At 39.6% G+C, this 14,551-nt stretch overlaps 2 protein-coding genes and 1 long non-coding RNA gene across 8 annotated transcripts; 1 reads left to right on the top strand and 2 right to left on the bottom strand.

Moving 5' to 3' along the window:
- Positions 1–2,379: 2,379 nt before the first annotated feature.
- LOC6635331 (NAD kinase 1a) lies at positions 2,380–9,963 on the bottom strand. 4 transcript variants are annotated; one of them, XM_015169204.3, is made up of 4 exons: positions 9,710–9,963; positions 4,657–5,034; positions 3,204–3,864; positions 2,380–3,145 (listed from the first exon to the last, which is right to left on the bottom strand). In XM_015169204.3, the coding sequence occupies exons 1-4, from the start codon at positions 9,961–9,963 to the stop codon at positions 2,858–2,860; spliced, it is 1,581 nt and encodes a 526-aa protein (XP_015024690.1). In that variant the 3' UTR covers positions 2,380–2,857. The 4 variants fall into 4 exon arrangements, with proteins under 4 accessions (XP_015024690.1, XP_015024688.1, XP_015024689.1 ...); XM_015169202.3 differs by lacking the exon at positions 9,710–9,963 and adding an exon at positions 7,378–7,724; XM_015169203.3 differs by lacking the exon at positions 9,710–9,963 and adding an exon at positions 5,823–5,960.
- LOC26531761 (uncharacterized) lies at positions 5,342–12,996 on the top strand. The gene is made up of 4 exons (XR_001449746.3): positions 5,342–5,396; positions 5,461–6,665; positions 7,359–12,789; positions 12,855–12,996. It is a non-coding gene; the product is annotated as an uncharacterized lncRNA (long non-coding RNA).
- Nadk1b (NAD kinase 1b) lies at positions 11,611–14,468 on the bottom strand. 3 transcript variants are annotated; one of them, XM_070210446.1, is made up of 4 exons: positions 14,287–14,468; positions 12,841–13,158; positions 12,163–12,742; positions 11,611–12,108 (listed from the first exon to the last, which is right to left on the bottom strand). In XM_070210446.1, exons 1-4 carry the CDS (start codon positions 14,445–14,447, stop codon positions 11,821–11,823), a joined length of 1,347 nt encoding a protein of 448 aa, XP_070066547.1. In that variant the 5' UTR covers positions 14,448–14,468; the 3' UTR covers positions 11,611–11,820. The 3 variants fall into 3 exon arrangements, with proteins under 3 accessions (XP_070066547.1, XP_070066548.1, XP_070066549.1); XM_070210447.1 differs by lacking the exon at positions 14,287–14,468 and adding an exon at positions 13,672–13,868; XM_070210448.1 differs by lacking the exon at positions 14,287–14,468 and adding an exon at positions 13,222–13,362.
- Between the last annotated feature and the right edge of the window lie 83 nt (positions 14,469–14,551).

The raw sequence follows: 14,551 nt of genomic DNA, 5'->3' as shown, positions 1-14,551 counted from the left end.
CGAAAACAAAAGCAGCTCGAGTGAAAATGTTTAATTTCCTTTCATTCAACGTCGGGGCGAACTTTTCGCAACTCAAAGCAACTCCAGCCGAGATAGCCCTCCAGTCATCAGCCCATAAAGAGCAGAGACTTCAACTGTCATCAGCACTTGGAATACTATCGGGTCTGTGCATGCTTTAAAAAGGCCCCAGCCTAAGTTCAAATGTCAAGTGATGCGCCTGTGCGTATGCAGTGGCGGAAAATACTTTTCATTCAGCTCGAGATTGTTCCACAGATGCCTTTGGCCTTACGGCAGGGCTGCCTGCCGCCGCATATTTTGCGGCATTCAATTGAAATATCAGCACGTGCCTTGGCAGCTTCGAATACTATGCCAAGTTAAGTTCGCTATTTCGAATTGCCCTTCATCATTTTCACTTTACCATTTGTCTTAAGCTGAGGCGACAAATTTCATTAAGAAATTCCAAGCATATTTCGGATTATTCTCTTCTACCAGAGTATTAAAATATCTTGCGGTGGCGCATTCAAAATAATTCTCACGTCCGGTATGGCATGTGTACATTAATAATATATAAATATAATATAATACAAAATAATATATGTATCATCGCAGTCCTTTGTGATAGTTCTCTCTGTACTCAGTACTATGGCAGCCTATTTTTAAGTTAATAATCATATTTACCAACGAATTTTTGATAAAAATATTTAAAAGGCAAGAATATATATACGTTTTAATTCTACACTAAACAATAATATTATTTAATACTAAAACTGATAATAAAAAGTGTACATCACGCAAGGGCTAAGAGCTGAAACGTTCCCTATATTTGTCCCATGGAAGAAGGGATTTTCAAAAATATCACCCTCACGTATGGACAAATCGTGTGAAACTTTCTCTTTTCCATCCAATCAGCCTTCAACTCATTTTCACAGATCTTTGTTCAAATCAATTTCAGGGGTCTTTAACACTTTTAAGAAAATCCATTTCTCCTTGGTTTAAATGCGGTTCAAAGGCTTGGGGAGTTATATTACGGGCTTAAATTCCTTTCCACAGATCTTTATAAAAATGCATTTGAGTGGTGCTTCACACATTTCGCAGAATTCAAACTTCCTTGTTCCAAAGATTTTTATAAGCCCTACATAAATTTCCATAAATTTATTTAAATTTCAGAATTTTAATTTTTAATTTAATTTATTTATCATCTGATCCGCTTTAAAATCATTTTTAAAGATCTTGTCGAAAATTCATCTGATGGTATTTCACACTTTTCGCAAAATCCACTACTCTTGAATGATAAAGGAGGGTCAAAGGTTACGGCTTGAAGGCACCAAAAGTCCAACATGGGCGGAAATAGTTGAGTTCTTAATCCGACGGAATTAAAACTTATTTTGAATTTATCTATGTAAAAAAGAGCTTTAGACGTGGAGGTCAAAATATTCGTATATTCAAATTAACCGCCATGTGTATATAAATTGGTAATAATAAGGGTATTATTTTCCATCCTTCGAAATGTTCTTAGCGGGATCTGTTTCTCTCTAGAGTTTCTTCATCATAGCAGGACGGTCAAAGGTCACATTGTAAAAATTGCAGCTTTGTATCATTTACGGCTTTGGCTGAGCGTCGATCTCCAATCCGTGCGTTTAACAGGCAGATGTCGCCTGCCACGGTCACACATATTTATAATTTATGTAACCATTACGAAATACTATATATTGGAGAAGAAAGCCTTACATTAAAATACGCATAATAAAATTAGCTGTCCAGCCCATGACGCATGTTCAGTTTGAGGCCTGCGCAATGAAAATACGTGGGCGTGTCATTGAAGCTAGCTCCGCCAATCGTAAATGCCGGATAACACGCAATATTCCTATCCTAGCCAGTCAGATATGCGATGCTGAAACGGAAGGATGCTGCGCGTCGCTGCGGTCGTTCGACCAACTTGTTGCTCGGACTCGGAAATGCAGCTGACATAGTAGGGTCTGCGGTTGGCGTCTATTATTAAGCGTTATAAAGGAGAGAAAATAACTCAATGCTCACTCACATCCGCACAAGCCATGAAATGATTGCGCTAACATTTATGGCTTCGATTGCCCTTTTATTATTTTTATCTATCCAGCTGTATTAAATTCTTTGGGTACTTTGCAGGCTCTTTAAGTGAAGGAATTGTAAGTGAATCATTTTTCAGATATTCGTTTTAAACATTTTTATTATAGGTTTACTCTTGAGAAGTTCGCAGCTTTTGCAACTTAATGTGATTTTCTACATATGTATGTACGAAAGTAATTAATCTTCCAGTTACGCAATGTCCCAATGCATTTACTTTGAGGGTTCTGTAAGTTTAAGTGCTTTACGTTGTTGTTGTGTCTAGTTGGAAAGGCTTAATTTGCTTGATTGTATCTTTATTTCTAAATTTTACACCAATTAATGGACATAGATACACTCCACGAGTTTTAGAGCGAGGGATTTAGTATGTGCTAACTTAATGAGATTATAAATTTCAATATAACATTCTTCAATTAGAGATGAAAGTTAGGTGAATTTGGTTTTAGTAAATAAAATAATTTATTACTAGTACAAAATATACACACACAGTTTTAACATTTTCGCAGCACTTTGCGTGAATTTGATCTTAAGACCTACACTTAAACTGATTTGTTCTCAAGAAATAATAATTTGCCTAGTTTAAAATAGAAAAAAATAACGTTAAACTCAACCAAATATATTTTGTACAATAGAACGGAGTATTTTTCTAGCTAGAAACTTTAAATGTTTACAAATTGTACACGATCAAACTCTATATACTAAACCACTACATTTGGGCACTTAAAGAATTGCAAACAGCTGGATTGCGGTTGGAGCACTACGAATCTTGGATTTTAAGATTGTCAAACTCATCGAGCGTGTCCTCCGAACCGGACGCTGTCAAATCCGAAAGTTCGTCAAGACACTTTTGACGTTTACGCACATTCCAATGCAGACCCTCCGCCAGTGAGTCGAACCAATCGGATATTTGATCCTGTGCGCAAATGCTTGGGACCGGGTATATAGAAGTTGTCACTCGCAGGCTATCACCATGATTCAACTCCTGATCATTTCGTCCATCAAAAGATACGCGAGATGTGTTCCTGCTGTCCGGAGATATTGATATCTAGGGCAAACAACAATTTAGGCTCAACTAAAGCATATTCAATAAAATATCAATTCACCTTCAGTTCAACACCAGCTGGCACAACAATTGGCCTAAAACTTAGTGAATGGGGACAAATGGGTGTCACCAATATGGCTGGCACAGATGGATGTATCATAGAGGCGCCAGCGGCTGCCGCATAAGCTGTACTGCCCGTTGGCGTTGACACAATCAATCCATCGCCCTGCACGGATGTAATGTATTTTCCATCTAAGAATATATCAATGTTGCTCAAATAAGGCGACGGTCCCCGATTAATGACCACCTCGTTCAATACAAGAATACTGTTGTTGGCAGACGACTGTCCTGAATATGAACTGCAGTTGTTGTTGCTGAATGTCGGGTCACCCACTGCACTGTAATTGTGCAGTCGCAGACTAGGCTTCAGCAGATTATTGCTTACTTGCTGCAGAGAATCCCTGTGCCGTTCGCCCTTGCGATGAATTGAACAACGCAGTCGACTGCGTAACGTAAGCGCAGCATGACCTTCCAGCACATTGGTCACTTGATCCTGAAAGTTATCACACTGAAAGGGAGTCAGAAAACCCAGCGAGCCGAGATAGAATGCCATAACTGGTGGCACCGATTGTTGAAACAGCTGTGAAGCATACAGGAGCGTTCCATCGCCTCCAAGGCAGACGATAAAATCAATTCGATCGGTGAGATCGTCGCGCCCATCTCTGTTAGTCGCAAAATAAAAATAAAAGAAACATGATCGTTATCATAGTTATCAAATGAAGATATCACTTCTGCTACAACTATTTTGATACCCTGAACCCATTCAACATTGGTAAAAGGGTTATATTGTACTTGTGAAAATGTATGTCACAGACACGCAGAAGGAAGCATCTCCGACCACACATCAAGTATATATATTCTTGATCAGCATCAATAGCCGAGTTGATCCAGCCATGTCCGTCTGTTTGTCCTCCCGCCCGTATGTACGAATGAAAGGATATCAGAAATTTACTGAACAATAGGAGCTAGACCCACCAAACTTGACAATCTAGAATAGTATATATATACATATATCAAGTATCTTTCATTTTATAGCTATAAATCAAGTAAATAAACCAATTTATATTGCGCACCAATTTATCCCACAATTTAAAATCAATTGACTCTTTGGGACTACACAAATATTTAAGAGTACAATAAGATCAACTGTTGAAAATTTCATCAAGATCGGTAAAGAAACTGTGCTTTGCGGTTTTGCGGCAGCTAGCGCAAATTGAAATAATTTCTGAATACATGTACACGCACACACATATATGAGTTTGTTCATTGAGTTCTTTCAACAGCATTGCAATTGCGATTGTATTGTTTTCTATGCTGCTATTTTAATTCGATTTTTCTCATTGAAATTCAAGTATTGGCTGTTGAGTAGAGTCGGAGATAAGAGGGTTCAGTGTATCCCCTAGTCGGTAGCTCTCGACTAGAGCTTCGTTACTTGTTTAATTACTTGTACTTACTTAAAGGTTACCAATTTTTCTCGCAGTGCCAGAAAACGTGAACGCACTCCACTGTAATACTCATGAACCTGTCGAAATTTAGCACTCTCTTGGTCCAGTTTGACATCGTCGCGCAGCAACTTGTCCTCCAGCACAGCAGACTCTACCCAGACCACCATATTTTTCTCCTGCACCAGCCATTCGACTAGCTGCACGAACGGCAGCAGCACTTGGGAGTCTTTCTTCTTAATCACGAGGACAGTGAGTGGTGGCTTGTACCAGGTCAGCCGCTGACTGGCGGGATCTTGTATTTGCATTACCATAGCGGAGTTCTTCATAATGCGACCGCATGGTCCAAACTGCTGGAATGGCGAAGGTGCGTTCAGGCTGCGAGTTCGCCTGCAACAGATATGTAAGAAATGTGCACAATTTAAAACGAATTAAGGTTAACCTCAAAGTACGCGCCTCGGTTTTCGACGACACAGGCTCTGTGCTGGCTTCTGAAGACTCAAGGTTTTGACCCTGAACTTGATTTATATGCTCAGAAACTAGGCCAAAGCGCAACGACGCAAGTCCCAATTTCTTATTCTGCATGGTTAACAACGACTAAGATATTTAATTATGCAATGCGTTTATTTATGCAATCTTTTTTGCCACCTAATAGCTATAAAACGATTTGTTTTCTGTCAACTTCTAAATAAAATACAAAAACTTGATGAAAATTTCGTGATTACTCGCAGTTTTGTGCGAATCGTTCGAAGGTTACAAAATCACTGACTGACCAAAACATTTTTTGGGAGTAAAGGTTTTGTGATTTCATTACAGAAGTGATGCCAGACAGTCGAGAAACTCGTTTAGTCTTGAATCGCAACAAACGGGAACTGCACGCTCGTTGCCAAGAGCACAGACTGAGAGAGATAGAGAGAGAGAGAGAGAGCGAGTAAGAGTGAGAGAAGGCGAGAGAGAGTAAGAGAGCACTGGCACTTGGCTAATTGTTTGTGGATGATCCCTGCATTTGTCAACAAACTGACAAAACGGCACAATGGAAGATTTGTGTACGGCTCCACAGCTTCCTCCCTATAACAATAATAGAGGCAGTAGCTGTTTCTGTGTTGTTTTGCGGTTTATTGCCTTAAATTCGTCGCCCATTCTGAACTTTCTATTTCTCGTACCCAACCAATACATACACATTTATAAAGTTCCGCGTCAGACCACGGCCATTAAAGCTCTACGCGTACCAATAAACAATATCAGACTAATTGAAATAATTGAAAAGTAGGAAGGCAGGCCTTAAACTGATAGAGCCGATGCACAGTGTGACGTTTTGATTGTTTGCGTTGATAAAGTTATTGTAAATATCATGAGAAGAAAAACGGCATTTATTTTTGTGCACATTTTTCAAAACCTGTATCCACTTTTTATTTGTTTAGTTATTATTATTATTATTTTTATTTTTTTTTTGTATTTGTGTAAAAATGCATTTTAGGTGCGGCACCACAGTGCGGAGCACCATGACTGGCTATAAGCCGCACCTGATTGACTTTTAAAAATCTATCTAGCAATTTCACTAGAGTATTAATTAAGGGCTGTCCTCTGTGGTTCGCTAAGCAAACTGTGAATGTTCGGACACACATGCAAATCGAAGGTTAAGTCTTTTGACCCGCTGCACCTTTGGAGCCCGCCATCGGCTTTATTTGAGTTGTCGATATGCGACATGGCTGTGTTTTATTTATGAATTGCGCCTCGCACAAGCTGGCACCATATGAATTAATTGGTATCGGACGACTATTCAATGCCTAGAGTTTTTCTAAACAAATCGTTAATAAATATAGTAGCTGGTGGCTGGTGGCTGGTGGCTAGTGGCCAAAACAAAAAACTTATGCCCGCATACAGATCAAAAAGTGGTTTGGGTGCTTAATATTAATCGGCTTTAATTGACACGCGGCGCCATCATAGCATATGTCTGGGTCTGGCTTTTCGAGGTGTTAGCAAACACGTTTTCAAATGCCGCAAAAACAAAAAAAAAAAAGGTGAGGTGATAAATATTCATAAAAATATATATACAACTGTGCAGAAGGGTCAGGGACTTCGCGTTTGTTAGGATCTAGACTGTTAACTAAAAATCTAATTAGATTGTAGCCAAAAAATATTTCATAGGCCTGCATTGAAATTTTCTTCAATTCCAGCGCTGATTTGGTTTTAAGTTGAAACGAAACCCGCATTTAAATGCACATATTCAGTTTCTGTTTGAAATTCATATTGATTTATATACTTTCTGGCACAGTCACCGAAATGCTTGCCCTTGAAAAGCATTGATCGAAACCACAAATAAGAGTTCCTAACTATATATGTATATACTTATACATATTAAAAACAAACCCATCAAAACGGTTTAAGTAAACAGCTGATAACAAAATCAGGTCCGTCATGCTGATACTTCTGTTGTGAGCTTGTGTCTATTTTCTTGCAGGGTATTTGTATTCGATGCACTTTGCTTTAGTTTGTTATACTTGACTTTCGAAATTGCCTTCAAAAGAGAAGCCTATAAATTACTATGAACTTTTAATCTAGCAATGAATGCTTGAAAATTTCTTCCTCTTGCTCTTCAAGACTGACAATTTACTGATAGCCTCTCGAAGTTTTTGGTTTTCACATTATTTACGCGAATTCTGAAGAGTCTTATTTTGTTTGAGCCTAATTTGTATTTTTCTTTTTCTTTTGAGATTACTTGTCGTTACTTACGGCCAAGTGCCGGAGCGTCGGCGACGCGTGGTGCTCGTAAAATAGCTGCTATCATCATCCAATCTGTCCAGAGTTTTATTTTGATGGTCTTTGGCTGCGTTTTCCTTAACCCTGCTGGCTGCCGCACTTGTATTATTGGCATCGTATACCTTGTAATAGCTGCCGCTTTTGGACACGCGCTGACGATGCTGGTTGCCGCTCTGGCGGATCAGCAGTTCGTTGTAGTGGGTCAACTGTTGCTGCTGACTGCTCCCATGGGCACCGCACCAAGCGAGTCCATAGTGCCAACGCTCTTCCAGGCGATTCTGGTGCAGAGTGGCCAAATCAATATCCGAACGACAGGCCATGGATCAGTGGCAATTGGTTAACTTCGCAAGCGATGAAAGTTACAAATCAATGCCCACAGATTTTAATACGAATTGTTTCGATTTTTAGCACATTGTAACATCTAATTCAGCTAGAATGGTTAATTAAGTAAGCTTAACATTGACTTGGCATTGTAAACTCCTAGCCCAGCGACTTGAGACGACCCTGAGCGCTGGCTTTTCGCTTAACAAATTTGAGCAGTCTTAACCTTGCCCCCTTCTTCGAAAGGTGTTAAAACTTCGTTAACTCAAGCCATAAAAACCACGCATTTTATGTTGAGTCAGTCAGACAGCGTGCCGAATATTCAAATTGGCGAGGAAATGTCAAGAAATATGAATTATAAAAGTTCGAATGTTTATTAAACGAAGGTATATCATATATAAACATTCGTTATATCTTGCTACTTGGCAACAGGTTTATAGAACAAAATAACAACAATCGTTGACGCCAAGTTTGTTGTTGTTTTTGCTTACGTACCCATCTCCGACCAGCTCCTAGTTCCGGCTGTGACGTCAACTAATTGCCTTTGCATTTGCATTTCCATAGAAATTCCAATAAGCACGCAAACTGAGCAGAAGGGAAAAAAGGAGCAGGCCAGAGAACTGCCTCATTAGTCAGCAGCCTTAATGGCTGTGTCAAAGGACGAACAGACATGTCGTTATGTGTAATTATTTGAGATCCGTATAATACAACAACTACGTAAATATTGTATCCACACGTCTTTGATATATATTGTTATAACTTGGTCAACTGTGAAGGTTGGTTAACATTTAGAAAATAACCAAATGAGTAGAAAAAAGTCGTTTTATCATGCCTGCGGCGTTTCTTTGGTGAAAGTTTTAAGAGTTCAGTCCCATTAAAGTATCAGGAAGTAATTAACAGACGTTTGTCAAATAAAATGATAAATTACAATTATAATAAATACATGTACATATATACTTGTGCGAGCTTGTGAACAAAGAAAACACCCCATTGTCACAATAGACGAACGGATTTTTGTAACGATTTACTTAACAAAGAAACGTTTCGAAAACAAAACAAGTAATCAATTGTTAGCAAAAGGCAATGTCAACAAATAGACTAGACGAGCCCAAGACTCAAGTGGTTATCATAAGCTAGATCGAGGCCTCGCCGATTCTTACATGCTAACGATTAGCAAGGCTGGCACATTTAAGCGTGTAAGCGGTCAATGGGAAATGCCAGGTCACGTTAAGCTGGAAAAGCAATTTAACAAAAAAGTCATCTAATTACATGTTATATAAGATGGCGTATTAAGCACACGAAACTTTAAGCCCGAGCTTCAAGCAAAGCCAACGACCGACAGAGAGTATGAGAGAGTGAATACGCGGCACAGAAATACAACAACATTGGTAAGGGTTCAAAGAGAGTTAGAGAGATAGAGAGGCAAAGAGAGAGAAATAGAGAGCACGCCGCGCACCGACCTCACCAAACACGACCGAGCTGTCCAGTGAACGAGCGATAACTGAACTGAACTGAAACACCAAAAAGATGATTAAATTGTAAATCTTTGTGCGATTTCAATATAAAAGTTTACGGCCGTTTCCAAGCGTCGCACAGCGCTGCCCAGCGAGCGATCAGGTTGTAAACAACAGCTGAGCACTGTGAGCACGCATCACGGAGACCGAGAGAGAGAGAGAGAGAGAGCGAGAGAGAGAAAGAGACTGAGCAAGCGAACAGGTGTTGGAATCTGGTGGCATGTAAAAAAAAAAAACGGTAAGCATGTTATGTAAACAACGGTGTAATTGGCAGCGAGTCTTGCCTAATTATTAGTCATGTTCAATTCTCATAATCTTCCTCAGTCAAGCTATATGGTTGGCTATTTCTTGAATGGTGCTTCTCCAAAACGTGTGTTTACCAAGAAGTGCTGGTACTAATTAATTGGCTTCTTTAACAGTGTCTTTGCACATAACATGACATGGAGAACATACTGCACTTTGTTACTTACCACCACCAACGCATTTCTATATCGCTTGCAGTGCCATTGGACATCAGGCCAGGCCCTGGTGCAGATGATGCGGATCCATTGTTGACATGATTTTGGCGTGTGGTGTTTACATTCAGCAGCTGATTTTCATGTTCATCATAGATGCTGCACTGGGAGTAGACCCTTGGTTTTGCTTCTTCATTCGCACCTGGCACAGACTGTGCAGGTGTCGCCTTAGACGTTGGACTTGGGCATTGGATGTTATAGGACGACATGGTTAACAATCACAAATGGTTGCGGGCCAAACTTTTCTTTTGGGCGATCAAGCGCGCATACGATATATTATTATTTAAGTGCGTTTTTAGCACGGCACTATATTTTCTGCAACTTTAATGTATTTGCGAACGTTCAATTTATCAACCATGCTGTGAACTTTTTTTGCTGTTGTCGTACAAGCGTTTGCACCTGCCCGCGTAGCTGGATGAAGCTTGTGGCCGAATCTTATTTGCGAATATTCGCATTAATGCAGCAGTAGTAATTAGCAAAGTTTCATTGGTGCAGTTTCAGTTATTTATTTATAAACTGAAGTCCATTGTATATGCTCGAGTTAATCGAATCATTTCGAATAAGTTCGATTAACTGGCTCACGAATGAACCAACTAATTCCGATTAAGGCATAACATTCGCTGCACTGGTTGTAACAGAAAAAGCTGTTATCTTTCTTTGTATAACAAGACTAAGAAAAGTCCGAGCAATCAGCGTATTGGTAAAAACAATCGGTTATTAAGTCGTCAGCTATTGAAGAGCAGCGAAATAAATTGATGCTCTTAAGCTGTTGTAAATAACTATTTAACATATTGACAAGTATCCCTTGTTTTTTTAACATAAAAGCGATTATTCACAATTGCTGTTTTTAGATCGACAACTATAGCTTTTACTAATATTACTTCAACTAATAAGACGGACATATTCGATATGCTAAGGTTCGATTATTAGTATCCCCTTTCAACATTTTGAAAGGCGCTTTCAGGGGCTATTTGATATATCGATAGTTCATGTTATAAATTGAATGCAGCCTGCGCGCAATAACTGGACTGCTACAACACTCATTTCAGTTATTTTTTGAATAAACTTATATTTGTTGCTTACCGAAACTGATTTCGCTTGTCGAGCAAACTACCCACTAGTGTATTTTTCATTGTTTCTGTGGTCCTGCGAGGTGACGTTGCTGCTTCATCTTTAAGAATTTGTCTCGCTCGCTCCATGTCTCGTACATTCATTGCTAAACTTTACTTTAATTAACGATAAATACAATTAACTTATACATTCACGCACAAACACGCAACCGTACTCTGGCACCGTTCGAAGTCTACTATTGCATACACCTATAATCCAAGATTTTATGCATTTCATAACTAGATAAGCACGCACACCTGTCACGATGCTTACGGACACAAGCACAGAATCACACGAATACGCATTTTGATATTCATTCGCACACCTTGAATTTGTTAACAAAAAAGGCAAAAGCAATAAACATACAACATGAAACAATGGCAAAAAAAATAAAATAAAATTAAAGCATGTAACACGTCGCACATCTCATGTACGGCCTGAGGGCACATTTTCTAAACTGGAAACGGCAATAACGGCGTTACTTTCAGTTTCGTTTGCTAAGCAAATAGCCTTCCAACGACGTTCGATAAGCCTAAATGAGTATTATCGGAACTGCGAATAACTTGGGTAAGGCAGTGCAAAACAGTTTAAACCGAGGTGAGCAACATGTAACCAACAAGTGGCCATGCATACAAGTAATAAGTACTTATATACAAATATATTTCAACTAAAACCTCTGTGGCCACCTGACCTACTTAAGTTTGTTGCCGGAGGCTGAGCCTTAGCGTATTAACACCAACAGCTGGTAGAGAAAAACTATTTTTTAATTGCCTATGCAACATTGGTAATAAAATATTCGAGTTACACAACTAAGACTATCAAAAAAAAATTACAATATGTTAAACTATTACACGACACACATACATGCAGCGATTGCATAGTTTGACTACGGCGAGAGCTTTCAACGTGGCACACTTATACATATATCCCCAATGGAGAATTCTTAAACTTACGAACTATACATCATACATTTTTGTATTTTCAATCTCATCGAACGTGTCTTCCGATCCGGATGCCGTTAAGTCGGAAAGTTCATCAAGACACTTCTGACGCTTGCGTACATTCCAGTGCAGACCATCGGCCAGCGAGGCAAACCAGTCAGATATTTGATCTTGGGCGCAAATGCTGGGCACTGGATAAATTGAGGTTGTCACGCGCAGACTATCACCGTGAAAGAGCTCCTGACGATTTCGGCCATCGAAGCTTACCCAGGAAGTGTTGCGACTCTCAGGTGAAACGGAAATCTATGGAGCACATGCATTAAGTTATGTTTGGCAATAGGTTTTAAGAGTACTTGCTTTCAATTCAACACCTGCGGGCACCACAATTGGTCGGAAACTTAGTGAATGCGGGCAAATCGGCGTCACCATAATAGCCGGCACAGAAGGATGTATCATGGAAGCACCAGCAGCTACCGCATACGCTGTGCTGCCCGTGGGCGAGGACACAATTAAGCCATCGCCCTGTACTGATGTAATGTACTTGCCATCCAAAAACAGATCAATATTGCTTAAATAGGGCGATGGGCCCCGATCGATGACCACCTCGTTCAGTACTAATATTGTATCAGCCAAGGGGAACATGGGTGCATTCGCATCCACAGCATGGTTGACCTCGTGTCGTTTTTCGCTTCTTCGATGCATCACACAGCGCAGGCGACTGCGCAATGTAAGCGCCGCATGACCCTCAAGAACGCTGGTAAGTTGTTCTTGAAAATTATCAAAACGAAAAGGTGTCAAAAAGCCCAAAGATCCTAAATGGAAGGCCATAACTGGCGGCACCGATTGCTGAAACAGTAGAGAGGCATATAACAGAGTACCATCACCACCAAGGCAGACAATAAAATCAATTCTATCGGTCAGATCATCCCGTCCATCTCTGAGGTAGAAGAAGTAAAATGGTTATTAGTGTTGGCACAAAACATTGTGAGTATATGTAAATATTAATTAGAAAAGATAATAAAACTAAACTCTTACTTAAACGTCACCAGCTTGTCGCGAATGGCTCGAAATTGAACGTCCTCGTTGAGTAGAGCATCGTCTAGTACTGCAGACTCCACCCAGACGACCATATTCTTCTCCTGCAGCAGCCAAAGGACCAGCTGCACAAACGGCGTCAACACAGAAGCATCGCTTACTTTCTTAATGACGAGAACAGTTAGTGGTGGCTTGTACCAGGTCAGCCGTTGACTGGCGGGATCCTGGATTTGCATTACCACTGCTGAGTTTTTCATGATACGTCCACATGGTCCAAACTGCTGAAAGGGTGACGGCGCGTTTAAGCTGCGTGTACGCCTAGAAAGAATTAGTCATTAATTAAAATCAAATAAGAATATTTTGAATCCTCTTAAGCTGCACCTCTGTGGCATGGCTGCCTCCACTGTTGTGTTTATTGCTATCATAGATCGCATCTCTTGCAGGATTCATTAGTTATTTAAGGTGCTTATATTTTCGTTTGATTTAAGCCCAAAGCCTACAGCACGAGTCGACAAAACTTTCGCAATAAAAACCTAATCAATTCAAGTTTATAAAATATTTCTGATTTTTCTTTTAATGATTAACGCAGCTGCAGCTTGAGCCGTCAAATTGACCATTATGACCACAGACAACAACAGTGAAACGATCCATGGAAATGGGAATGTGAATTCCGTAATGCAAAGCAACTTAAAATGCTTTCAGAGCGCAAACACCGGCAACAGTGTGAACGGTAAACAAATACCATGAGCGAACCGGGTGTCAGTTAGCTTGGAGTTTTCAATAAAATATTAACTGCAAATTGCGCGCGTATAGCCAGATGATAAAGCTTACCACCACCAGTTGCTGCCCCTGACTCGACTGGACGACTCGCTGCCATCGACCCTATTGCTATCCTTGGTTTCTTGGCTTGCATGATGTTGAGGCGGTGTTGATTTGTTATGTTTGGGAGTGTTTGGTAATGTTGACATTTTAAGCCTTTTTAGCCGTACAACACTTCTTCAATAAATTTGCCTATCAGTGTGACTGTAGACTGGGACCCGAAAAATACTGATAAAATACACATGCCTGCAAGCTTGTTTCCCAAATGTGTTTAGGAATTTTATTAAATAAATTTTTTTACCATTTATATTAATCAGTTTTGATTTTGGTATATTCCAGTTCAAATATTTAATTGGTTAATTAGGTTTGAAATAATAATGTTGTTGCTATAGCAACGCAACGATTAGTGTTGCGAAATCGAAAAAAAAAAGCCGTTAAAAATTATAATTGGTAGAAAAAATTGTTAGAAAAAATGCACTAAATAACCAAAATAATAATTGGATAACAATAACAGCGAAATATGCATGTGTGCATATGCTTAGACGTTAAATATTCAATGTGTCAAAAATAAGTTTGTACATCTTATACTATTTATAGTACCTTTTAAGTAGCTCTCTGTTTGCTTACCGAAATTGTTTACGTCTCTCATTTAAATCAAAGACGACTGCTTTTCTCAGCGGCTTCGGAGAATTCTCAGGTGACGCTATTGCTGCGCCGAGAGGTTCTTCCTCGACAGATATTGAGTTGGCAGCCATTTGCAAAGCTAATTGTATATCCTCGTCACGCATTTAAACAGGATACCTATTTGTTTTATTTACACTACAAATGTTTTTTCAACTGCACTGATACAGTGTTCAATTTCAACTAAATGGGATTCTATGCCTTAACTTCT

This window comes from Drosophila virilis, chromosome 5, assembly GCF_030788295.1.
Source record: "Drosophila virilis strain 15010-1051.87 chromosome 5, Dvir_AGI_RSII-ME, whole genome shotgun sequence".
Classification (NCBI taxonomy): domain Eukaryota; kingdom Metazoa; phylum Arthropoda; class Insecta; order Diptera; family Drosophilidae; genus Drosophila; species Drosophila virilis.
This window is presented reverse-complemented; position numbering and strand designations above follow the sequence as displayed.